Here is a 26,871-nt window from a genome sequence, read left to right as displayed (position 1 = left end):
GTTTTTTCGTCGGCTCTTTTTTTCCTTTTGGCATTTGCCTCTGGGGGTCGGGTCGCTGAGTTTTCTTGCTCCTTCGGTTTTAGTGTTTTGGTTGTTCGGTGGCAGTAGTCTCCATCTTTTTTGGCGTGGGGTGGGGCTGCTGTGTTCTGGAGGGGTCCATGGTTTGTTGGTGCTTTGTTGGTCGGGCCGGGGGGGGGTGTCGTGTTTTGTGTTCAGTGGCGGCCCTCCGCTGTTGCTTGGGTGCCACGGCGTCTGTGTCCGGAGCCATTTTGTGTTGATCCGGTTCTGTTCTTCCCGGCGGGTGTTGGTGTCCCGGGTTGTCAGCCGTGTTCTTGCGGCTAAGCTGCCTGTGTTCTTCCCTCATGCCCGTGGCGTTCGTGGCTTCGCTGCTTTCGCTGCCGTCTTTGGCGATGTGTCCTTGCGGTCTTTCCGGCATGGTTCTTTGGTGTTCGTACAGGGGCCTTGCTGCTCGTTGTTTTCATGTTTTTCCCGGGACTTTTCGGGCCTGTGGCGCCTTGGGTTGGTGTTTGCTGCCGGTTGTCTCGCTTCCGTGGGGGGGTGCATGGTGTCCGCCTCCTGGTTCCGTCCCTTTGACCTTCCTCTGTGGGTAGTTAGCTCCAGGGAGCCGACGGGGCTTCCCCCAGTAAACCAGCGTTGAATGTAATGAAATGCCATTTTCTGGGTGATACCTGGAGGCTCCCCGGCAACCCTCCCTCCCTCCGGTTGGCGGTTTTTCGCGTGTTTTGACATCCAGCCTCAGAATTGATGGGTGGGTAGCCGGCGTCATACTAGTTTGCTTGTTTTCTGTTGAGGAGTTCTATCCACTAGTTCGTCTTTAGGTAGCAATTTTCACCAGAATAGGGGTTTGTTTTGGAATGCTTACCTTTCTGGATGCTTGACCCAGTCGATGGCAGACATAGAATGCTTCCAACCACACGGAGGTTTCTATAGGCCATTGCTCCCCTTGCCTCTCTGAGGGGGCCAGGTTTTGGCCGTGGTCCCCGATAGTCCCTAGAACTCCATACACATGACTGATGCCAAAGTCTGACATTAGCATATCAGCCTGGTAAAGCTCCGGGGAGCCTCCGGGTCTCACCCAGAAAATGGCGTTTCATTACATTCAACGCTGGTTTTTTACCATGTGGGGTTTGTTTTGTTATGCCTACCTTTCTGGGTGCCTAACCCCGGTCGAAGGCAAATAAGGAAAACCCCAACCACAAGGGAGTTTTCCAGGGCCATTGCTCCCTGAAACCTCTCTGAAGGGGCCAGGTTCTGGCGCTGGTCCCTGGTAGGTCTGAACTCCTTAGCTAATGTCCCGGTCTAATATAACATACATTAGCCCAATAAGCTCCAGGAAGCCTCCGGGGCTCACCCAGAAAATGGCGTTTCATTACATTCAACGCTGGTTTTCTTGCTAATTATAATGCATATCGTTGACGTGGCTTTGTTGTACTGCCTACACAGTTCCACAACACATGTACCATTTTCATGCTTCAGAATGATCTCTTGTTTTTCTTCTATTGTCATCCTCACATGCGCTTTCTTGCCTTGATCCTTACAACTGGCTTTCTTGGGATCCGTGGTGAGATATATATTATAACAACTTTTATGGTCAAATGGCCAAAGATCCAACAAAACACTGAAAATCCTGGTGAAGAATTCAGGCGGGATAGTCACTCGGCGCGAGGCACTGGTAAACTGAGGGGCGATCGCCGTGCCATCACGCTCTAGGTCAGCCTGTACGCGTATCAACACCCTCGCCCTCCGAGGCAACCCTCGTATTCCGATGCAAATTTTCCGAGCAAATCCTGCTCGTATTCCGAAGAACTCATATACAGGGACTCTCGTATTCCGAGGTACCACTGTATTCCTAAATTCTATCACCAAAATGGTTAATTGAGACACTCATAATCATTAATGCATGTAAGGCCCTCAAACATTATTTACTACTGTATTTCTCTTCCATTTATAGTCTTTATTTAATTTTCAACAGGTGCAGAAATTACTTTGTGATCCAAACCTTGGATTAGATGCTGCCCACAGCTTTGAAGTTATCCTCAAGGATCATGAATATGCTTTGAGAACAGACACCTTTGCTAATATAAGGTATTGCACTTTTTATTTAATAATGTTCATCGTAAATATACTTTAGTTATGAATTGCAAGTTACAGATGGCCTCAAATCATTAATAGGCAAAGTCTGAACATTTGTGAGTTAACCAAAGTGGTTTTAACTTTTATTACATGGGCTGGATCTAACCTGGGCAACAAAAATTTCTGTTTTTCATGAGTTTGAAAACTGTGATGTTCATTTTAACACTTAGGCACCTGACACCAATATTCACTAAGTATGCACCAACCCCACACCAACTTAGCACAAGTTGATGTGGGGTTGGTGTATGTTGCAATATTTTTATTATTAAATGTTTGTTTCATCACACAGTTCAAATATCCTTCAATACCTGCTGCACCACAAGAAACCTGCATGCAGAAATAAAAAGCATTTACTTACATGCAGACGATGAGTCACAATAACGTGGCTGAAATATGTTGACCAAACACACACTAGAAAGTGAAGGGACGACGACGTTTCGGTCCGTCCTGGACCATTCTCAAGTCAATTGTGAGACTTGAGAATGGTCCCAGGATGGACCAAAACGTCGTCATCCCTTCACTTTCTAGTGTGTGGTTTGGTCAACATTTACTTATATGATATTGGTAAATGTGTAACTCTATCCAATATTCCTGATTCTCATATTTGGCTGCCTTGTAAGATGAGCTCTATCAGGGTACTGAAGGCAGGACGATACTCTGACATTGACGGCAGGAAAAATATGGAAAGTGTCACTTCTGAGTCATAAGTGCTCAGAAGTTCCAGGAGAGTACTCTACAGGACAATAGTCTACATTTTCTGGGTGAGACCCGGAGGCTCCCCGGAGCTTTTACCAGGCTGATATGCTAATGTCAGACTTTGGCATCAGTCATGTGTATGGAGTTCTAGGGACCTATCAGGGACCACAGCCAGAACCTGGCCCCCTCAGAGAGGCAAGGGGAGCAATGGCCTATAGAAACCCCCGTGTGGTTGGAAGCATTCTATGTCTGCCATCGACCGGGTCAAGCATCCAGAAAGGTAAGCATTCCAAAACAAACCCCTATTCTGGTTAAAATTGCTACCTAAAGCCGAACTAGTGGATAGAACTCGCCAATAGAAAACAAGCAAACTAGTATGACGTCACACGTCACCTGCGCCGCTGTCTGCGCAGCTCCCCCCTCCCTGGGAGGAGGAAGGGGGAGCCCCAGACCTCCCACGCCGGCTATCCACCCATCAGTTCTTCGGCTGATGCTATAGGCACCGGTTATGTGCTCCGGCTCCAGTAGTTGTTTCAGCACTCTACCTAGAGTGTGGTGTCTGTCTTCTAGGTGGTGCGTGAGCCGGGAGTGATTCTCCAGTACTCGGGCTGCATGCGCCTAGGGTTCCCTTCCCAAGGTGCCCTGTAAGTACTGCCCTTGGGGCTTGGGGCCACCTTCTACAAGTTCCTTGGGTCCTGCCCCTGCTTGGCCGTTTACTGCTTGGTTTTCGGCCGCTCTTTGTGTGCTCGGGTGTTCTGTCTCCCTTGTTCGCCTTAGAGTAAGGGGCAGTTTTTGCACTGGTGGGGCACAGGGTACTGTGCAGCTTGTCTTTACCAATCATGGCGGCAGGCTCTGTTCCGCTTGGGGGTACGATGTCCTCTTGCAGGGTTTTCTTTTTCTTTTTGTTTCTCTTCCTGATGGGGGGGGGTCTGCCTTTGTTCTTGCCCCTTGAGTCCCTTGTGTTCTGAGTATTTTCTGGTGGTATCCCCTGCTAGGTTCCCGTGAGTGTACACGTCCCGGGGGTTCAGCTCTTAGAAAGTTGTTTGGTAGCTTTGGGCGCCGGTTAGCAGTACCCTGCCTGGGATTACCTGTGCGTGAGTCCTCTTATAGTAAACGCTCGGGACCCTGGGAAACCCCTGGGGGCGCGCGGGTCCGATGGATGTGACCCCAGAGTCCCCCCTCGCTTCCAGCGAGTTTGAGGGTTGCTCTCACCCTTTGTCTCTGAGTGACTCTCTGTTTTGCCTCCGTCTGCTGCCTGTGGGGTTGGTGACACCTTCGACCCGGAGTCCTGCGAGTTTGGTTGCTCGTTGTGGCTCGGTTACCCAGTTGTGCTGACTAAGCGGGTGTGGGCAGCCAACCCGTTCTCGCAAATTCGTAAAGTCAATATTGACTTATTAACTACGTGCATAGGTGATATACTAAACATAATAGATACCCTTAGAAAGATTCATAGAAAACACCGACCTTACCTAACCTTGTTAGTATCTTAAGATAAGCATCTTATAGCTTCGTAATTACAATTATTACCTAACCTATAATAGGTATAGGTTAAGTAATAATTGTAATTACGAAGCAATAAGATGCTTATCTTAAGATACTAACAAGGTTAGGTAAGGTCGGTGTTTTCTATGAATCTTTCTAAGGGTATCTATTATGTTTAGTATATCACCTATGCACGTAGTTAATAAGTCAATATTGACTTTACGAATTTGCGAGAACGGGTTGGGGCAGCAGGGGCATTGCACTTTGAGCCTTGGTGGTGGCAACGCTCTCGTTGTTTGCTCCCCGGGAGCCCCGGGGCTGCCCCGTTTTGGTTAGTGTTGGGACTTGGGGGTGTTGGTTGCTTTGGTTCCATCCACGCCCCCTTGTCTTTTCCCTGGATCCCCCTTCCTGCCTGCATCCGGTTCCTTACCGTCTGTAGGTTCGGGGCGGGGTTTGATGGTGTTGAGACTCGAGCAGTCTCAGGGAATTCCCCTTCCGGGGTAGTGACGGGGGCATTTGAGCCTGTTCCTCCAGCCGTGTTGTAAGAGTCTGCCAGTGGGGTCCCTTCCTTAGTGTTTTCGCGGCTGCCCCGGTTTCCTGGTACGGCCGGGGCTTTAGGGGGACGGCTCGGCCCTGGGGCCTGTCGTGTAGGTTCCCAGGGCTGGGGAGGGGCTGACTTGGGGGACCTTGGCCTAGTAGGACCCCGTGGGGGTTTTTCTTCCCCTCTAGGTGGGGCTTGTGGTTACGCGGAGTGGGGTCTTTCCTTCCCACTCACTGTACGTGTTGTTGGGTGTCGGCCCCTCCCCGGGCTCGGTTCCTTGGCCTTTGAGTCGGTTGGTTCCGTCCTGTGGGTGGATGCTTCCTCCCCCCCTTTTTGGGACGGTGTCTTCGTCATGTTTCCCTGTTCTTGGGGTTCTACGTGACTTCTGGTCTCGGGTGCGCCTGCGCCTTTGTGTGCCTTCGAGACTAGTGTTGGCTTCTGTGTTCTCGAGGGTTCAGGAAGGATTTCGCTATTTCCCGCATTATTGGAACGTCTGTCGGCTCCTCGTCCGGGTCGCCGTTTTGGGCTACTTGTAGCCCGGTTGGGCTGCTTGTGGCCAATAGCCCGGTTGGGCTACTTGTCGCCTTGTTGGGCTACTTGTGGCCCGGTTGGACTACTTGTCGACCTGTTGGGCTACTTATGGCTCGGTTGGGTACCCTTTTGGGCTCTGTCTTCGCTTCGTTGGCCGGTTTTGTTGTTCCTGCTTCCTCTTTTGGCTACTTTTCTGGTGCAGTAGTCCTGGTTGGCGCCTTCCCACAGTGCGGGTTGTGCGGTTCGGCCAGCGTGTCCTGCGCATGCGCCGTGGAGTTTGTTTTGGGGTGGGTGGTGTAATTACCTAAGTGTAATTACCTAAGTGTAGTTACAGGATGAGAGCTACGCTCGTGGTGTCCCGTCTTCCCAGCACTCTTTGTCATATAATGCTTTGAAACTACTGACGGTCTTGGCCTCCACCACCTTCTCACTTAACTTGTTCCAACCGTCTACCACTCTATTTGCGAAGGTGAATTTTCTTATATTTCTTCGGCATCTGTGTTTAGCTAGTTTAAATCTATGACCTCTTGTTCTTGAAATTCCAGGTCTCAGGAAGTCTTCCCTGTCGATTTTATCAATTCCTGTAACTATTTTGTATGTAGTGATCATATCACCTCTTTTTCTTCTGTCTTCTAGTTTTGGCATATTTAATGCTTCTAACCTCTCCTCATAGCTCTTGCCCTTCAGTTCTGGGAGCCACTTAGTAGCATGTCTTTGCACCTTTTCCAGTTTGTTGATGTGCTTCTTAAGATATGGGCACCACACAACAGCTGCATATTCTAGCTTTGGCCTAACAAAAGTCATGAACAATTTCTTTAGTATATCGCCATCCATGTATTTAAATGCAATTCTGAAGTTAGAAAGCATAGCATAGGCTCCTTGCACAATATTCTTTATGTGGTCCTCAGGTGATAGTTTTCTATCTAGAACCACTCCTAGATCTCTTTCTTTATCAGAATTCTTTAAAGATTTCTCACATAATATATAGGTTGTGTGGGGTCTATGTTCTATTCCACATTCCATAACATGACATTTATTAACATTAAATTCCATTTGCCAAGTGGTGCTCCATATACTTATTTTGTCCAGGTCTTCTTGAAGGGCATGACAGTCATCTAAATTTCTTATCCTTCCTATTATCTTAGCATCATCAGCAAACATGTTCATATAATTCTGTATACCAGCTGGTAGATCATTTATGTACACAATAAACATCACTGGTGCAAGAACTGAACCCTGTGGTACTCCACTTGTGACATTTCTCCATTCTGATACATTGCCTCTGATTACTGCCCTCATTTTTCTATCAGTCAGAAAATTTTTCATCCATGATAGAAGCTTACCTGTCACCCCTCCAATATTTTCCAGTTTCCAGAACAACCTCTTATGTGGAACTCTGTCGAAAGCCTTTTTTAGGTCCAGATAGATGCAGTCAACCCAACCATCTCTTTCCTGTAATATCTCTGTGGCTCGATCATAGAAACTGAGTAAATTCGATACACAGGATCTTCCAGATCGAAAACCATACTGTCTGTCTGATATTATATCATTTCTCTCTAGGTGTTCTACCCATTTAGTTTTGATTAGTTTTTCCAATACTTTCACTATTACACTTGTCAATGATACAGGTCTATAATTGAGGGGGTCTTCCCTGCTGCCACTTTTGTAGATTGGAACTATGTTAGCCTGTTTCCACCCGTCTGCTACGATTCCTGTACACAGGGATGCCTGAAAGATCAGGTGAAGTGGAATGCTGAGCTCAGATGCACATTCTCTCAGAACCCATGGTGAAACGCCATCTGGGCCAGCTGCTTTGTTCTTTCCGAGCTCCTTGAGCATTTTTTCCACTTCGTCTCTAGACACCTCTATGTGTTCTATGTTGTTCTCTGGAATTCTTATTGTATCTGGTTCCCTAAAGATTTCATTTTGTACAAACACACTTTGGAACTTTTTGTTTAGTGTTTCACACATTTCCTTTTCATCTTCCGTGAATCTATTTCCCATTTTCAACCTCTGAATATTATCCTTTACCTGCAATTTGTTGTTTATGAATTTATAGAATAGACCTGGTTCTGTTTTACATTTGTCCGCAATCCCTTTTTCAAAATTTCTTTCTGCCTCTCTCCTCACTGCCGTGTAGTTGTTTCTCGCATCTTTGTATCGCTGGTATGTTTGGGGGTTCGGCCTCTTCCTGTATTGATTCCATTTTTGTGTCTTTCGGTCTCTAGCCCTCTCGCAATTTCTATTGAACCAATCCTGTTTCCTAGTTCTGCATCTCTGTTTTGGTATAAATTTTTTTGTGCCTTTATCATATATTTCACAAAACTTGCCATACATCTCATTCACTTCCTTGCCTAGCATCAAGTCTGTCCAATTATACTCACTAAAAAAATTTCTAAGGTCACCATAATGTCCTCTCCTGAAGTCTGGTTTTTCAACTGCTTCAACCTCCTTATTTTCTTCCAGCTTATAACGCATTGCATACTTTATTCCCAAAAAGACATGGTCACTTTTACCCAAGGGAGGAAGGTACTGAATGTCAAATATCTCTTCCTCCTTCCTGGTAAATATCAAATCTAGCATGGAGGGAACGTCCCCTTCCCTCATCCTCGTAGCTTGTTTAACATGTTGATACAAGAATGTTTCCAGGATGAGGTCTACAAATTTACAGGTCCAAAAATCTTCTGTTTTAGCTTCATATGCTTCCCAGTCTATGGATTTCAAGTTGAAGTCACCGACTATCAACAGTCGTGATCTATCGTTATCCGCTCTCGCTATAATCTCTCTCATTATTGTTATAAGACCTTCACGTTTACTATCTAGCTCCTCCTTTGACCATGTGCTGCTTGGCGGTGGACTATATGCATTTATCATCATTAGTTTATCATCCTCATAGCAGATCTCTAGTGCTATTATGTCAACTTCTTGTGGATTGGCAGTCATTATTTCCTTCACCTTTAGGTGTTCTTTTACCAGCACAGCAACGCCACCGCCTTTCCTAATTTTTCTGTCCCGTCTCCAAATTGAGTAGCCCCTTGGGAATATGACCTCATTTAAAATTACATCTTCAAGTTTTGTCTCCGTGAGTGCAACAATGTCTGGTGTCTGCAGCTGTATTACATCACTTAACTCCAGTATCTTCGATCTCACTCCATCTATGTTGGTGTATGCAATCTTCAGTGCTGGTGTTTTGCGCCCTTTTTTCTCAGGTGCTTTGCCTCTCGCTCTTCTCCCTTGCTGCGGTATGTGCCCCTTCGCTCCGGGGGTGTCCTGGTTTCCAGCTGTGGGGGTGGATGCAGAGGTTTTCCCTGTGTCATGGGTGTGGGCCGCCTCCTTTGCCTCTACCCTGCTCTCCTGCGTGTCCGGCTCTGGCTTCTTCACCTGGCGGTGCTCCCAGGATCTTCTGGGCACTGTTGGGTTGTGTCGCGTTCGTGCCTCCGTTCAACAGGTGAGTTTCTGCGGTCTGGCTTCTTTTGGCCGGGCGCTGGGTGAGGAAATATTTATATACCTGTCTTTCTTTAGGTATATTTCTGTACGACTGTGACCGTTCGCACACCAGTGACTGTCCCTTTTTTCAACCCTTCCAGTCCCACTCATGAGCATGTCCACCCATGCTAGTCATTCAGGGGGACCCACCTTTTTTCGTGTTATGAGGTGTGTGGGTTGTGGTGTTGGTTATGTTCTCACCTGGTAGGGCTCTCCTGGTTGTGCTTGCAAGGTTGAGCTCTGGCTCTTGGGTCCCGCCTATCTGGATGAACTTGCGGGATAGTACCAGTGGAGTGCAGTGGTGCTATAGGCACAATCGGGGAACACTGTACCACCATCAGAGGTCTGTGGTTGTTATACGACCTACTTGCAAGCATACGCCATATTGCCGGTATGTCCATGGACTTCCGGGGCACACTAGCCTGTTTTCGAATAGAAGTTCTGGCCCATCCTGGTTGTGGGGGATATGTGGGCCTGCGGGCCACTCCAAGCAGCTGCCTGGTGGGCCATCCTCTGGCCAGTCTAGCCTAGCCTCAGGTCGGCTTGGGGTGTACATGAGCTCCCGGTACCCCATCCAGCAGGTATCGAGCGTGTTCTCCGCCGTCGGTCGCCTGGTGTGCAGGTTTCTGGGCCTGCTGTGTTCTGTCGTGTCTCCGTTGACCCTGTCTGGAGTCTGCCTGCTCCTTTCTCTGCCTTTGCAGAAGTGAGTTGCTATTTTCATGTTGCATGTTGCGGTGGTGCCTGCTGCTGCTGCACGTGTGCATTGGTACCGTGTTTCGCGGTGGCGTGTCCTTGTTCCTGTGTCCGGTTGTGGTGTGGCACTTTGCTGCTGTTTTGTGCCTAGGGTTTGCGTGTGGGGGTTTGCTTGTTGTTTTTCGTGGTCTTCGGGTCCCTGGCTTGGCCCTCTCCTGTGTGTGGAGTTTTTCTGTCCCTGCCTGATTGTCCACCCCTGGTTGTTTCCTGGGGTTTTGTGCTTCAGCTCTTTCATCCTGCCTCTCCCCAGTCGTTTTCCTGGCATCTCCTTTGGTAGGTTTTGCCTGCACTTGCTGCTGTGTGGGGGGGGGGGGTTTCCACCACTTCTTTTCCTTGTGCGTTCCCTTGTTTCCTCCTCTGCCGCAGGGGTGTTCTGCGTGCGTTCCTTGGCTTCTTGGGCGTTTTTCAGCCTGTGTCCTGTGGTGTGCTTCTTTGTCTCGGTCTGTTGCAGTTGCTTGTACCCCTTGGTTTCGGGTACTGTTTCTGGCTGTAACCCTTCCGCCTTCTTCGTTTTCCTGGCTTTCCTGGCGGTTGGCTTTTCGGGGTCTTGCGATGTCTCGCGTCGGTCCAGTCATTTCTGAACTCCTGGCGGGCTTGCTTGCTTTGGGGAGTTTTCTGTTCAGCAGACGTTCCATCTCTTTGTGCCGCCTGGATTTCGGTGGTCGCGCCCGAGATCTTCCCGCGGCTCCACCTTTTCCTGGGCTCGGAGGGACCTTGTCGGGGCTGCTTGCGTTCTGCCTCGCGGTCTCGCCTCCGGTTGGTTGTCAGGTGGCTTCGTTGTAGGTGTCCCACCTGCGTACTTCTCTTGGCGGCAGTATGGGGTATTTTGGCGGTCCTTCCTTTTCCTGTCCCTTCTTAGGTGGCTGCACTTGTTAGCGTCGGCTTGGTTTTCTGGTGGGGGTTGGGGGCCGTCGTCTTGCCACATACTGTCGCCTCTTTTCGTGCGGCGCTGGCAGAGCCGCTTAGACTTGCTTTCGGTCTTGGTGTTGCTTCTGCACCGTTAGTAAGCTGTCTTGTGCGTTGTTTCACCTCAGGCCTGTTCATGCGCCGCTTCCACCGTCCTGGTCTCTGGTCAGCGTGCTCTGTCTTCTCCTCGGTTGGTAGTGCCCGTTCGGTTCCGGTTTGTTTTTTTCGTCGGCTCTTTTTTCCTTTTGGCGTTTGCCTCGGGGGGTCGGGTCACTGAGTTTTCTTGCTCCTTCGGTTTTTGGCTGTTCGGTTGCAGCAGTCTCCATCTTTTCTGGCGCGGGGTGGGGCTGCTGCGTTCTGGAGGGGTCCTTGGTTTGTTGGTTCTTGGTTGGTCGGGCTGGGGGTGTGTCGAGTTTTGTGTTCAGTGGCGGCCCTCCGCCGGACACAGATGCCACGGCATCTGTGTCCGGGGTGCATTTTGCGTTGATTTCTGTTCTTCCCGGTTCTGTTCTTCCCGGTTCGCGGGTGGTGGTGTCCTGGGTTGTCAGCCGTGTTCTTGCGACTAAGCTGCCTGTGTTCTTCCCTCATGCCCGTGGCGTTCGTGGCTTCGCTGCTCTCGCTGCCGTCTGAGCAACGTGTCCTTGCGGTCATTCAGGCATGGCTCTTTGGTGTTCGTACGGGGGCCTTGCTGCTCGTTGTTCTCGTGTTGTTCCCGGGACTTTTCGGGCCTTTGGCACCTTGGCTTGGCATTTGCTGCCAGTTGTCTCGCTTCCGTGGGGGGTGCGTGGTGTCCGCCTCCCGGTTCCATCCCTTTGACCCTCCTCTGTGGGTAGTTAGCTCCGGGGAGCCGACAGGGCTCCCCCCCCCCAGAAAACCAGCGTTGAATGTAATGAAACGCCATTTTCTGGGTGAGACCCGGAGGCTCCCCAGCAACCCTCCCTCCCTCCGGTCGGTGGTTTTTCGCGTGTTTTGACATCCAGCCTCAGAACTGATGGGTGGGTAGCCAGCGTGGGAGGTCTGGGGCTCCCCCCTTCCCCCGGGGAGCCTCTGGGTCTCGCCCAGAAAATGGTGTTTCATTACACTCAACACTGTTTTTTTTGTCACTATCGAGGATCCCAGGTTCGATTCCTGGGCAGGTCAAAGAAAGTTTGGAATGTTTCCTTTCACCTGATGCATCTGATCACTTTGCAGCAAATCGGTACCTAAGAATTTGGCAACTGTTGTGGGTTACATCTTTGGGACGGTCAGTACTTGGCCTAGAGAAACCTAGGTCAACTAGGCCAACTACTCAAGCCTAGGACTTAGGTCAAGCTCACCCACCCGACAACCAGAGGCATATGAAATAAAAAATAAAGTCTTCCAAAAACAATTCCGGACTGAAGGGGCCACAGTAAACCGAGGGGAAGAAAAAAAAGAGTGAACCGATGGTATGGTGATAAACACATGTCCAAAAGTCCAGACGTGAAAGGGGGAAGAGTAAGCCTATCCAGCAAGATTCATAACTCGCCAGACCTTCTGATAGAGGTGGAGCCGCAGAATGACATCTGAGATCGGACACTGAGCAAGCAGTGTCTGAAACCAAGGTTGGGCTGGCCACCAAGGAGCCAAAAGAATAACTCACCCTTTTTAAGACTCCAGCCAAGCCAGCACCCAGAGCAACAGCCAAACCAGGGGATAGAGGTAAATGCACCCTCACCTTGACCAGTCCAGCCGAAAGACATCCACCTCAAGGACCTCGCAGTTGGAAAATAGAGCCGCGTAAAAAGACAGACCCCGACACCACGCTGTCAATTAGAGGTCGGGGTCTGGGTGTCCGAATGTCTGGCAAAGCCAGAGGAACAAATCGACGTCTACGGTCCATTCCATGGAAACAGGAAAGAAATGAGGGACTGTCGGCCAAGATGTTGGACACTCCATGAACATGAACGGCACAGATACGCAAACCCTGATGACATGCCAGAAAAGCTATCCAAAGCGACCAGCCCCAAAGAGGTACGGACCAAAGAGATACCCCCACCCCCCTCCAGTTGAGACAATGAACCATGGGGGAACAATCCGATTGGAGCTGGATCACTGAGCTCAGAGGAATCCGAACTCTATGCAGTGCCTGTCACATCAATCCAAAGTCTGCACCATGCTGTGAGCCTAACAAAGTGAAAGCCAATGACCCTAGCCTGACTGGTGAGCACTGGCCACAAAGCCCTAACTCAGCCTAGGCATCCATGAACACATTACGCGATGGAGGAGGAAGATGCTTAACACCGAACCCCGAAACACCCAAAGAGGAAGCCGGTGACACAATAACCGGTGCAGGGACACCGGAGGCTGAACCCAGCGATTGCAAGAGCAGTGAAAGAGGCTTCCTCAAAGGAACCAGAACATCCTTCAAAGCCAAATCCTGCCCAAAGGGTAAACCAGAAAGGCAAAGTTCAGACTCCCGCACAGCTGCTCAAACATCTATCGAGTAACCAGGGGGTCCCCTCAACAGCAACAGGCGGCAAGACTGCAGTCGGAGCAAGGCCACAGGAGGCAGGGAAAGTGACACCAACCGAGAATCCCAAGTCAGGTCCAATCAAGTCCAAACCTGGGATGGAACCAACTGGGACTTCCGCCAGTTCACCAAGAACCCAAACCCGGCAATCTGGGAAAGAACCAGATCCCTGGCTACCAGTAAGTCATTGAGGTAGACCAACACCTTCAGACCTAACAAACAAAGACAGGCCACCAATACCCGAGCCAAGCACGTAAGAATGAGTGGTGCCAGATTCAGCCCTAATGGGAGAGCCCGGAAGTGGTAAGCCTGTCATCCCACCACAAAACCTAACCAATCTATGAACTACAGATGTATAGGGACATGCCAATAGGCATCCTTGAGGTCCAGGGAAATCATCCGAGCACCTGGCTCGAGTACAAGACGGACTTGAGATAATGTAGTCATCTGAAAAGAAGGGCAATGATACAATCAGTTCAGATGGGACACACCCAGAATGTACCGAAGATCCATGTTGTCCGTTTCAGGACCGGAAAAAGGAAGGAAATCCACAGAAGAGACGAGGTCACTTCGACCACTCCCAAACGCACCCACTCCAAGATGACTCGATGGAGGGAAGGAGAAGAGGCCTGCCCCATCATATCCAACCCCCCACCCCCAACCCCTGCAGATGTAGGGGCCACTCAATACCACAACAGACTGTGCGACACAACCTGAAACACCCACACATCATGAGATCAAGCGTGAGCCTCCACATCAAAGGGGCGACCCATAAAAGGGCTGATGCAGACCACAGGATCCAACCCTCTGAACACAGTGAGCATGGTGCCTACCAGCCTAAGAAGCTAGGAAGGGGGGGGGATGCGTCAGACCCAGCCGCAGGCACCATAGATGACCCACCTCGACCAAAAGCAGGCAAAGCCTTGGCCCTACCCCCTCTGAGAAGACCGACAAGACCAGCCCCCTTTGAACACACAACAAGTCGGAAGCCGCTGACAAAAACTGAACAATAGAGTCCACAGGAAATAGCAGAAGACATAAGGGAAGAGCTGAAAGAAGAGTCAGGAACCACCATGCTGCGCGACCTTAAAATATGACATTCCCGCTGTGCGCCGAAAATAAATTCTTTGCAAAATATTTTCTTCTCTTCTTATATTGTTAAAATTCAGTTTTTGATCACAGGAAACTAAAAAAAAAAATTGTAAGTGACATACTTTAGCTGTGATGGAGCTGGGAAGTTGACCAAATTATGGGCGCTGAGCAATGGAGCGCTCGGGGTCAGTCGACCCCACCACCCCGTGGGGCAGCAGTTGCCACAAATATAATATGTAACAATTATTTTGATGTTTCTCATTTGTTTCTTCTCTGGTTTTTTGCTGTAATATTATTCAAAAGTTTGCAATTTATAGAATTTATATAGTTCAATGTGTGGAACATCACTATTCTCAAAATTATGAAGCTCATATGTGTGACAGGTATATTATATTCTACGATCAATCAGTGTTTTTGCTGTTATTACACTATATATGCACACACATTGTATATTCCAATCTACATATGTGTTCACCATAACAAATCACTAAGTTGGTATGGCGAGTCAAAACAACAAGAGTGACTGCAACACAACAGCTTGCAGACTGCTGGCTGACTCCCTCCCTCCCTCAATACCCACTCACCAACATTCCTCCTCCCACCATACTGTTATTGTTTTTATTACACTACTTACACATATTTTATATATAAGTAACTACATATTTTGTTCATCATAAATGTACAACTAAGCTGGAATGGTGTCCAAACAACATAGTGGCCACCATACATTGTATGACAAGTCACTCACCAGCCAACAGACGACGCCAGCAAATGACATCACCTCCCTCACCAAAATGGCCCCTCCCAACATACTCCTTTTGCTATTATTACACTATATACACACGTTATATATAAGTATCTACATTTGTGTTCACCACAGCGAGCCACTAAGCTGGTATGATGAGTGCAGACAAGAGTGGCTGCCACACACCAGCCAGCTAACGCTACTTCCCTCCCTCCCTCAACAAGATTACTCCTCGAACCATACTATGCACATTGCTAATTATCACCACAATCCTGTTATCATCAGAATCCTGGTCACTAAATCCTGTAATTGAATAATTTTCCACAAGTTTATTTTATAAAGAAACAAGAATTCGTTTCAAGATTCTTAGATGGACCAAATAAAGACTGTGTACTGTGGCTAGTGATGTGAATATCTTGAACAGCATTGTGTTCACTGATATCTGAACATTGTACATAGTCTTTATCACAGTCAGGCTCTTCTGTAATACTATCATGGCTAAATAATACCAGTTACATATATGTTTTGACATTTTTAGGTGATTACCTTGAGGTGCTTCCGGGGCTTAGTGTCCCCGCGGCCCGGGGTGGTGATGCTGTGGTCTCAAGCTGAACAGCAGTGCTGTTAGCTCATGCGTGCGCCACCCATGGCTGCTGCGTCAGTACTGAGGCTCTCACACCCGGGAATGTTGCCAACAATTTTAAACAAAAATGGCCACTGTTTACCAGAGCCCTGAGGAAGCTGATGTGAAACCCATGTAGCTGCAGGAGTTTTGAATCTTATGCTATACCCATGAGTGCCCTGAGGAGCTCTAGTGCACCCCCGATATAGAGCCTCAAGGCGCTCTGTACAGTGTGGTGGTTAAGGAAGGCAGACGTAGACACTTGAATTGGAAAGGGCAACCCCCGAGTCCAAAACCCTCAGACGCTTCAGAGCTGGAAGCATGGGTAACGGATATGAGCGAACGAAGCCCACCAGGGAGGGACAGAGGGGGTGCAGATGGAACCAAGGTTGTGTCGACCAACACCCCCAATTCTGAGTTCCTGAAACACAAACAGGGCAGATCCAGGGCAGCCACAACCTAAAGCATTGCAGGTCTGCAAACCGGCAATGCAAAGCATGTGTTAATTGATACTTCTGAGCCTCCACAGAAGAATGGGGTGAGGAGGAACACAGGGGGGAGGGGGGGGGACAAATCCCTGATGAATCTGGGTCATAGGTGTTGCCGACCCAACAAGCAGCATGGTGGAGGCAAAGAGTATGAACGTCACTGAGTGGCACTGGGGATGAACAACCATCAAATTCACACAAAGCAAGAGCCTTGCTCTGATCAGATATCCATATAACAACCGAGCTTGCGGGGGTTTTCTAAGGCCTGCAAGGTGAATGAGCCCTGCAGGAAGCCCAGACACTGGGGGGGGTCCACGACACCAGTATTTCCTGTCGATGCAGGCAACCAGACCCCCTGAAGCCTAAGGAAAAGTCAAGGTGGTTCCACCGCACACACCCTAGGCAGGCCTAATAAAGTGAAAGGCAGAATCCCTGAGCAAAATAACAAAAACACAAAGAAATCATAAAATAAAACACCAAGAGTAAACCATGGCGAACAAGCAGTCTGAGAGACACATCTGTGCGTGCATTTGCAGCTTGGTAAACTGCAGGCTGTGGAAACACAATGCACCACACCAACCATAAACACTCCCAAACCCCAGGTAAGACAGAAAAGCACTAGACCCTTGGCTTACCTCAAGGGCAAGGACCACCCCAAGTGAGGCCACCTACAGGGAGCATTTTCCTGAATGCCCCAGGGAGCCCTTTCCCGAACACTCCAGGGAGCATTTCCTGAACGTCCCTAGGGAATGTTTCCCGAATGCCACAGGGAAGACAACCATGACTGCGCAAGGGTAGTACTCGCAGAGCTCGCAGGTAAGGAAACCCTGAGCTCGTGCAGCTCCGGCACACTATTACTCCTGGCTCACTCTCGTATAAAACAGCACACTATTACTCTTGGCTCACACACTCTCGTATAAAACACTGACGAAAAGGCAAGAAAATACCACTCAAAAAACGGGACAGAAAAGCCAGAGGAACACACAACCACCAGGTTGTGGTGTTGCACATCAGTAAAGAACTAAAGCCGGTCGGTCCAGCCTTTCCAGGACGGGCCCCACCTCCCCCGAACAAGGGGACAGGTAGAGCTAACTAGCAGAGAGCTAATTTCACTAAGTTTTGGTTGCTTCTTTTTCTATTTAGGAGAGTTGTTTTGACAATTTGGGGGCTTTATTTTTTTTTTTTTAATCCAGACAGTGGTTTGTCTTGATTTGCCTATCTTTCTAGGTGCCTTCCTTGGTGATGGCAAAGATAACCTTTAAATGTAAAGTGATCATAGGCCATCACTCCCTGAGCCTCTTCTGAGGGGGCCAGGTTCTGGCTCATGGTCCCCGGTAGGCATAAAGAACTCTGCAACTGGTGACACTAGGTAGTATGGCACTTAATCAGGTGATGATAGCTACAGGGAGTCAATGGGGCTCCTACTGAAACAATCTTACCAAGTGCAAGGACCACCACACGCACAAAGCAGCACAAGGGCAGCACTAGGAAGCATACATAAGAAAACCCTGTGCACATGCAGCTTCAAGCGCCCTATACTCCTGGCTCACGCAGCACAAATGTGTATTGGAACAGTCACAAAGGCAAAAAAACACCACTTAGCTGAAGCAGGAAACAGGAACCAGAGTGACAGCTGAACACTAGCCACCATCCACAAGAACTGTGGATGGAGCAGCCAGCTGACCCCTAAATGAGGAAGGAAGGGAGGTGTGCTAGTTACGCAAATTTTTGATCGTTTGTTTACATTGTTGGGGGAGTTCTTTTGCTATTTTGAGGCATTGATATTTCCTTATAACCAGCAGTGGTTTGTTTGTTTCACTGACTTTGTGGGTACTTCCCTGGTGGTGACTGTACATGATTAAAATTCACTGACATTTTATCATAGTGCCATTTATGGCCACCCCATTGTGTACAAGGATTCTGCTAAGCTTTTGGGGTTGATTTTTGACACTCATTTGTCTTGGTCGCCCCATATCTCTTACCTCTAAGATCCTGTTGAATGCTTTAGGGTCTTTACCCCTCCTTCAAGTATTGTCCCATACTTCTTGGGGATTGGATAGGCGCACTCTACTCGCATTACATTTCTCTCTCGTCTTGTCTAAGCTCGATTATGGTTGCCCTGCTTACTCGTCTGCTTCTCCTTCTGCTCTTTGCCATCTTGATGCTTTGCACCATACTGGGTTGCGCCTCAGTTCTGATGCCTTTCGTTCGACTCCTGTCCTCAGCTTGTATGATGACACTGGCTTCCTATCTCTCCAGGACCGCCGTGATCGCTACTGTCTTCGCTATCTTGCGCGGTCCTTGCAACATCCTTCCTCTCGCCTCTGTCGTGCTTTAACTTTTACCCCTCCTGCGGTTCCTGTTCCTCTTCACCACCTCCCTCTTTCTGTCCGGTTATCTCAGCCTACAGGATTCTCTTTCAGTTTGTATTTCTAATATTTCTCCTCGTGTTGTTCCTTCTTTGCCTCTGTGGAGAGTCCCTCTTCCGCAGTTTTGTACAAACTTAACCCGCATCACTAAAGCTTTTACCCCTCCTACGGTTCTAAAACGCCTTTCCTTGAGCACTTTTCTTCTCACTTCCGCTCCGTTTTCGTCTTCACTGATGGGTCTAAGTCTGTGGATGGTGTAGGCTACTCTGTTGTTTTTCCTGATTGCACTTATATGTGTCGCTTACCTCCAGAAACTAGCATCTTCACAGAGTAACTTTATGCTGTTCTCTATGCTCTTCCGTCTCCTGTTTTCTCGTTGTCAGTCCTTCCTTTGTAGTTGTTGTTGACTCTCGTAGTGCCCTCATGGCTCTCGGGTCCTTTAATCCAGGTTCATCTAGTAGGTTGTCGAGATCCAGCATTGGCTGTTTCTTGTTCACAGTAAATTTCAGTCACATGAGTTTCGTTGGGTTCTCAGCCATATTGGTGTCTCTTTAAATGAGCAGTGCGGAATGCTGCCGCCAGGGAAGCTGTCCGCTCTTGTCCCATCTCTCGTACAGGTATTCCTTATTCCGACTTTTACCTGGTTACCCATTCCTCCAGTCCTTACCCGTTGGCAGGCTTGTTGGTCTTCTGTTACTGGTAATAAACTAGTGTACTCTTAAGCGTTGTGTGTCCTCGTGGCCATCCTCCTTCCACCGTAACCGGCGATGGGAAACGGCTCTGGCGAGGTTGCGTATTGGCCATACTCGCTTAACTCATGGTCACTTGATGGAGCACCGCCCTGCTCCTTCAACCACCCCCAAAGTCTAAATTGCATTGTCCCTCTTACGGTTGTGCATGTCCTTGTTGAATATCCTGACTTTCAGGACGAGCGTGTGTGTCTTGTTTTCCGACCTGTCTCCTCGCAGTCGCTTGTCCCTCGATAGTATTCTTGGTGACTCAGATACTTTTGATATCGTTCGCCTTATGCGTTTCTGTTCTCGTATTGGCATCCTTGGTGATATTTAGCGCCCTCTGATTAGTCCTGCACATTTGATGGTGCTACATAGCCTTCCCAGCTTGGTGCCTTCTTTTGATAATTACTTACTATCATAGTGCCACTGCTCTCTGTGCCTTTTAAAAGGGGAACAGGTTCTGGCTCGTGGTCCCTGGTAGGCCTAAGAGACCTCTGCAACTGAGGGCACTTTGTAGTATGGCACTGTATCAGCATTGTAGCTTCAGGGAGCAACAAAGGGCTACTCCTCAGTATATTGTTTGTTCCAACAAGTTCACACTCTTATGTTCCTTGGTACTATGTCATATATACCATGCTTTTGGTTGCTATTACCTATTTGAGAATACAGTACTTTCTTCAGATGAAATATCTGCTGTATTTAAATGTGTTTACTTTAATATAAAACATGTTAAACCATTCTTCATCCTTCTGTGTGCTCTTTCTTTATTCATCCATTGTTTCAGTTTGTATAGAACAGATGCCAAACATTTTAACATTTTGAACTCGTACAATTGTTTACCACACTTGACAATCTTAAACACTCTGCTATCATTATATTGTATCTATTTTGGAAATGAGAAATTTTTTAGAGCAATACAGTGGGCCCCAACTCATGCCTTTGGCCTCCCCAGACACACCCACAACCATATTGTTCCAAAGTTTTCTCATTGATATATCATGCTATTGTGGTTAGTATTGTGTGTGTTGAATATCAGCACAAATGTGTGTGTGGTATGAATTATATTTTTTCTTTTATTTAATTTTCAGATTGCTCTATAAGCAGAGATATTTTGAAGGTGTGGTGACTCCGCTGGTCAACATGTTTGATGCTAATGAGGACAGCAGCAAACACAATGCCCTGCTGGCACTCTCCTCACTCTTGTCATCGTTGCCGTACCTCATTCTTAACACTCACATTAAGAAGGTGAGTGTGAAGTACTGAAAGTTGCAGAGTTCATGCAATTGCGTGCCACGTCGTTCTGAGCGTTCGTGTAATAAGAGGTTTTGGTGACATAAAGGAGAGTTATTTTAAGCACTCATTCTTCTGTAAGCTGTATGAACCTATTCTTAAGTCCCCATATTCTGATTAGTGCTTCTGATGCACTATTTCAGCTGTTTATCAAAGGAAGGTCTCTTATTAATTGCTGATAAGATGGCACCATCTCTTAATTTGCCTCTTTAAAAAATTGCAACTGTTTTGCCTAATCATCAACTTAGAACTCAAGCAACTTGCCTAACTTATTGAGAATTATACACAGAAAATATTTAAACACTTTATAATTCTTACTAATATGTTTAATTTTAACGAATTGATATATTGTGTAAAAAACTGTAGCATGTTACACAAGAGGACAAGTTAGATATGGTAGGGGCAAAGGATGACCCAGTACAACCTGGTCAGGTCAAGGCTAAACTGGAGATCCAGAGAGTCCCATTTTAGGACTGTAAACAGGCAGGAAACCCACTGAAGAGATGCATTTATTTCAACCACCCCCAAAGTCCCCCAACCCGAGATGACCCAATGAAAGCAAGGGGGAGGAGGCCTGCCCCAGAAACTTCTTCCCCCCTCCCCGAGGGAGACAGGACTGGCCACAAGAAACAACCCAAAAAGCCCAGGAATCCTGAGACCAAGCATTAACAATTCAAGTGAACCTCCCCCCCCCCCCCACCCTGCCCTTCATCACCACCACCACCACCCCATCAAAGGGGCAACCTGTGAAAGAGCTAACACGAACCCCAAGAGCCAATCTTCCGGATGGAATGAACATGGCACCAACTAGATACAGAAGAATTGGCCACAGGAAGCGCAGTTAACCTGGCATCTGGCTCCAAGGATGACCAACGACGACTTAAGAGCATGTGACGCCCTGGCCCAACCAAACAACCATGGGAGGTGAGAAAGACCCCCACAAATACACAACTAGTCAGAAAGAGGCCAACAAGCAGTGGACGCAGATGACAGGAACTGGAAAACAGTGTCCTCCGGAATTAGAAGGGAAAAGTGAGAAGCGGAGATGAGAGCCAGGGCCCACACCGAATCCAAGGACCAGGCCAGAAGGCCTGCCAACATGCGAGATGGGAGGCAAAAAATGCGGCCCCTGCCGCTCATAGGATAAGAGGAGACCACTAATGCAGCTGCAACAAAGACCACCCATCCCCCTGCTAAAAGAACCTCACCGAGCGCCTCAATGTCCTTCATAAGCCAATTGGAATACAACACCAGGAGGCTCAAGAAACACAACAGAATCCAAGTGCAAAAGAGCACGAATGTTATCTGCAATCACTGTAACCGACAACAGAGGGCTTGAGTCACTGAGCTACATGAGACACACATCATGGAAGTGAACAGAAACAAAGAGGAAGGTAATAAGAAGCTCAAAAGAGCCCCCCAGAACACCTGCAACACATTTCCCACCACTCAAGCCGGTAGGAATGACAGTAACCTCACTGAGCCAGGCCCACTATCACAGACCTTAAACATCTTTTGGAGACAGAGCCTAGATACTGATGTTATCCCTGACATACTTAAAACAGCAGAGTTCACGTCACTTCACAAAGGAGGTAGTAAAGTTGATGCAAAAAATTATAGACCAATAGCTTTAACGTCGCACATCATAAAAATCTTTGAAAGAGTGCTAAGTAGTATGATGACAAAACGCATGGAATCACAGCGGCACATAACCCTGGGCAACATGGGTTCAGAAGAGGGTGCTTGAAGATTTCCTTCACCACAGCTGCTGCGGCTGACCTCCCCACAAACAGCGGATTACAATGGTTCAGAATCCTCATAGATTCCAATACTGTATTTTATGAACTTGGAACTTGAGATTATTAATGACTCAATGTTAATGTTGTAATAGAGAAATTGGCAGTGTTTCCAAGCTCGTGAACTGTTTACTAAATATAAACTGTGCCATGACTGAGGTTATTATTGTTATAGACAACCTCGTAGAGCTTCCCAGCTCATAAACTGTTTAGTAAATACAAACTGTGTCGATGGAGAAAAGATGTACAGGGGTTATCTTGAGGTTATCTTGAGATGATTTCGGGGCTTTTTTAGTGTCCCCGCGGCCCGGTCCTCGACCAGGGGTACCTCGGTTTACGAATTTAATCCATTCCTGGAGATGATTCATAAACCGAAGCGAATTTGCCCATAAGAAATAATGGGAAATGAATTAATCCGTTCCAGACTTCCCAAAAATTAACTTCAAAGTAAATTTTATACGTAATTCACCCAAATCTTAAGTACAAAAGTATGTACGAGTTATTACTTACCTCTACTGATGACTCCTGTTGGCGTATGGAAGACGGTGAGGAGGGGAGGGAGGAGGAGCGGTGTTACTGTTTGGAAAGGGAGTCCCCTTCCATTATAACATCAGGCAGTGATGACTTCTCTGAGATACACTCTGGCACGTTTTACCTGCATACCACTAGGACCTGCTTCTGCCTCACTGCTTGATTTTCTCACTAGAAATCGTTCCATTGAAGATTGGTTTTCCCTTCTTTGTAACACTTGTCTGTAGTGAGACATCACATTGTCATTAATAAGATCAATGCAACGGCCTGCTAAAGCTTTATCTGGGTGATTCTTTTCAGCAAAACTTTGCAGTTCTTCCCATACTGCACACATTTTCTTAATGAGGAAGGGACATCCTCTACTGCCTCCTCCTCCCCTGAAGATTTGTTGTACTGCCTAGCTAGTTCAACAACACATGTACCATTTTCATGTTTACGAATGATCTCATGTTTTTCTTCTATGGTCATTCTTGCATGTGTTTTCTTGCCTTGAACCTTACCACTGGCTGTCTTGGGACCCATGGTGAGATATATATATATATAAAATAACAACTTTTAGGCACAAATAGGCAAAAATAAAAAAAAACTGTAAATCCTTGCAAAGAATTCAGGCAGGAGGCACTGGTAAACTGAGGCGCGATCGCCGTGCCACCACACGCTAGGTCGGCCATACGCATATCAACAAACTCGTATCCTGAGGTAAAAGTTTGTAACCCGATTCAAATTTTCCGAAGAAATCGGGCTCGTAACCCAAAAAGTTCATAATGAGGGGCATTCAGTAAACCGAGGTACCACTGTACCAGTTTCTTAAGAGGATACTTAGGTGCTTGGTGAGTCCTGACTAAGACCTTTTCTACTGTGTACAAATGGAAGTATAGTAAAGTCAAATACATTGTTTGATTAGCATAGTACTGTATACAGATTTGTAATATTATTGAATGTTGTTGTTATTATTGACCTGACCTGTGATACTGAAAGCATGTGCTCATACAAGTAATAATTTTGACAGTTACTGCCGGTGCTGCTTCAGGGCATAACAAGTAGGGAGGTGGTGTTAACCGAGAGCACCCTTTGTACGTTGGCCAGCGTCCTGAAGCAGTCTGTACATCATGCTGCCCCGTATACTAACACGCTCATCTCGACTCTTGTACCGCTCACTGTCAACCACCCGCTGGTCAATATCACTTATATTATCTTTCAAATATATGTTTTAGTACAATAATTAGTTGTAGTATTAGTAATATCATTAGTTATTATGTAACCAACTTTACTCACCTCTTCTCATCCTATATGTTTTGTTCTTATTGCCAATATTACTTACTAAGCCTGTACATAGTGTTATTAAAAGCTTCCATGTCTAAATTTAATACAACATTTTATATCTGGTTAATCTTTACTTCAATTTAAAATTTCTATGTTTGCAGTTGAAAAATTTACAATTTATAAATATGATAAAAAAAAAATCAGCCCTTTTCTAATTTCTTCTTCAATTTATAAACATTAATTTGTCTCATTTAGTTTTAAGAATTACCCCATTATGCTTATATATTGTTCTCCTAATTTTTCTGTGGCGAGCCCCTCCGGCTCCCCGGAGCTATACTGGGCTGATATGTATATATTAGACTGTGGCAACAGTCAGTCAGTGGAGTTCTAGCCTACCGGGAACCCCGAGCCAGAACCTGGCTCCCTCAGAGAGGCACGAGGAGCAATGGCCTATAGAAACCCCCCTTGTGGTTGAAAGCATTCTATGTCTGCCATCTACCGTGTTGTGACACGATGCAGTAGACATGATGCATTGCATGATGCAATACTGGGCCAGGGTGGTGTGTGGCTCTCAATCACATAAACTTAAAAAAAAAAATGCTGCTTTGACCCTTGCAGTAAGTGGCAGGATGAAACAAGAAACAGATGAACAAATAATAAACTTTACTATAATAATAATAAATGGTTCCTGCAAACTCTTAAATTAAATTCAGTATACTAGTACAGTATACTGGTGAGCTGAAGACACTCACCATACCACCACAGCATCCGTCACACGACGTAGGCTGGTAGAAGAGGCGGGTGAAAGAAGCAATGATGACCCCGAGAGCACCAGAGAGATTAGCTTCCATGGGTTGCAGGGCTCTATTTATACCCCTGCTGGTGACGACGTCACGTCTGGTGTCAATGTGAGCAGTAACAAGCAACTGGCGGTAACTGCTAGTTTGTGGCTGCATCACAGCTGGGTTGAGGCTATATAACTGATAGTTAGAGGCTGCAAACTGCTTGGTAAAGGTGGCTATAACTGTTAGTTTGTGGAGGCACTTTGCTTGCCGGTGAGCCATACCAGGCACTGGGTGGTACGGGGTGGTGGAGTGTGTGGCAGGTCGAATGACTCATCTTGGCTGTCATAGAGGTGGACTTCCAGTGTGATGACATAGAATGTGAGTGGAAGAGGCAGTTCCACTGCTGTGTCGGGGATTTACATGACAGGCACCCAGGAAGGTAAGCGTCCCAGAACAGACTCCAACTAGTTAATATTGCTATCGAAAACTGAACTACCAAGCAGAACTTCACAATCTGAAAACAAGCATGATATTGCAGTTGCCGCTGCACCACTGTCTGCGCAGCTCCCCACTTTTCGAGAGGGAGGAAGGGGGAGCTCCAGACCCTTCGCACCGGCTACCCAACCTCAGTTCTGAGGCTGATGTGTTGAGCTGGCGGTTGTTCGAACTCTGGCTCCTGTCTCTGAGTAGTGCTGTACCTTTGTGTTGTTGTTCTGCTGTGTGGAGGTATGCAAGCCGGGGCCGAGGGTATTTTTCTTTAGGGGCTGAGGGTATGGATGATGGCTCTGCCCCGGATCCTGGCATGGAGGATTCCGGGGCTGGGGAGGAGTCGATTTGGGGTGCTTGAGCCCCGTTTGACCCAGCTTGGGTGTTGTTACCCTCTGTACGGGGGCTTGTTGTTGCAGGGGGAGGGGTGATGAAGGGGGGAAGGTACCCCCTTCCCTGTACAAATTTGATATGGGTTTGGCTCCTCCCTGGGTTCAGTTTTAGGTTCCCTCGGGTTCTTCAGTTCCTTCCTTCCTTTCGTAGGTTTTTGACTTCCCGTATCCTGTCTAAGGAGGTTCGGGAAGCCATTTGAGGCGTACCTCCTGTGTGACCTGAATTTTGCCTCAATAAGAGACCCCTTCCTTGTTTGAGCTCGGTTCTGCTTTTCTTTATTGGGTGCGTTATGCGGTACCGGAGTCTTCCTGGTTAGCAGACTGCCCTTTATTTTCGTTGGGGGCGTAGCATTCGTTCCATCGGACCCACATGCTTAAGTGGCAAGAAACTTCTACTGTGGTTCAGGTTTACCTGGGGGGGGGGGCGAGTTGGAGCATCTCAATGCAGTGCTTGTTCACTCCTGTTCTTCCTAAGGATATTGGTGAGGTGCAGCTCCATGTGCAGGTTCCCGTTCCTTTCAGCGTCTATGGTAGCTGAGGATTTTCGTGCCCGGAGGCACTTGGCTTCAGTTTTGCATGTTTCCTTTCCCTGCTTGAGCTGTCTTAGGACTGACTTGAGGAGGATGTGGAGGTGCTCGGGACCGGGCCGGTGTCTGGTGCACATGCCTCTGTGATTCAGGCATCGGCTGCCTTGTTGAAGTTGTATGCCCTAATTCTGAAGGAAGTAATGTCTGTTTTTTGCTTCCCGCCTCGCATGCCGGCAGGTTGTGCTCGCTCATTCTTTGGAAGCCGCATGGGTCCTGGCTCTTAGATTTTCGTTACCCTTTTGTCCATTGCTGTTTGCAGATTCTGCGGTTATGCAGTATCTGAAAGCGGCTTCTACTAGCTGTCGCCCTGTGTTGAACTTGTTGGTTCTCGGGGCGGGGGGGGGGGGCCATTGGGGTCAGTCCCGGACGGGGTCGTGCCAGGGTTTGGGGTTCCTCCAGTCGTGGTGGGCCAGTGGTGCCAGCTTCAGAGCCTGCACTTCCTTCGGACCTGCCGGCGTCTGGTCGGCACAGTGATCACTCTGCGCGTCGCTTGGGTACTCATGAGGGGCGTCGACCCTTTTGCAGTTCGTCCTGTTGATTGGTCAATGAGGTGATGATCGCTCTCTATGCTCACGTCTGGTTCTACGATTTGTGGCCATTTTGGGTCGTTTCCTCCTGCCTGTGGTGATGGTGGGTGGCTCCTCCTCCATC

At 47.7% G+C, this 26,871-nt stretch overlaps 1 protein-coding gene across 2 annotated transcripts in view; it reads left to right on the top strand.

Annotated features, from left to right (window-relative positions):
• Mms19 (MMS19 nucleotide excision repair protein) overlaps positions 1 to 26,871 on the top strand; it is a 231,306-nt gene that overhangs the window by 186,980 nt on the left and 17,455 nt on the right. For both annotated transcript variants that reach the window (XM_069322871.1, XM_069322820.1), the window contains exons 16-18: positions 1,994 to 2,106; positions 20,179 to 20,335; positions 23,717 to 23,881. In XM_069322871.1, the coding sequence (XP_069178972.1) occupies positions 1,994 to 2,106; positions 20,179 to 20,335; positions 23,717 to 23,881 (435 nt within the window). The remainder of the gene's footprint in view (positions 1 to 1,993; positions 2,107 to 20,178; positions 20,336 to 23,716; positions 23,882 to 26,871) is intronic.

The sequence above is a fragment of the Procambarus clarkii genome, chromosome 1 (genome assembly GCF_040958095.1).
Source record: "Procambarus clarkii isolate CNS0578487 chromosome 1, FALCON_Pclarkii_2.0, whole genome shotgun sequence".
Classification (NCBI taxonomy): Eukaryota; Metazoa; Arthropoda; class Malacostraca; order Decapoda; family Cambaridae; genus Procambarus; species Procambarus clarkii.
This window is presented reverse-complemented; position numbering and strand designations above follow the sequence as displayed.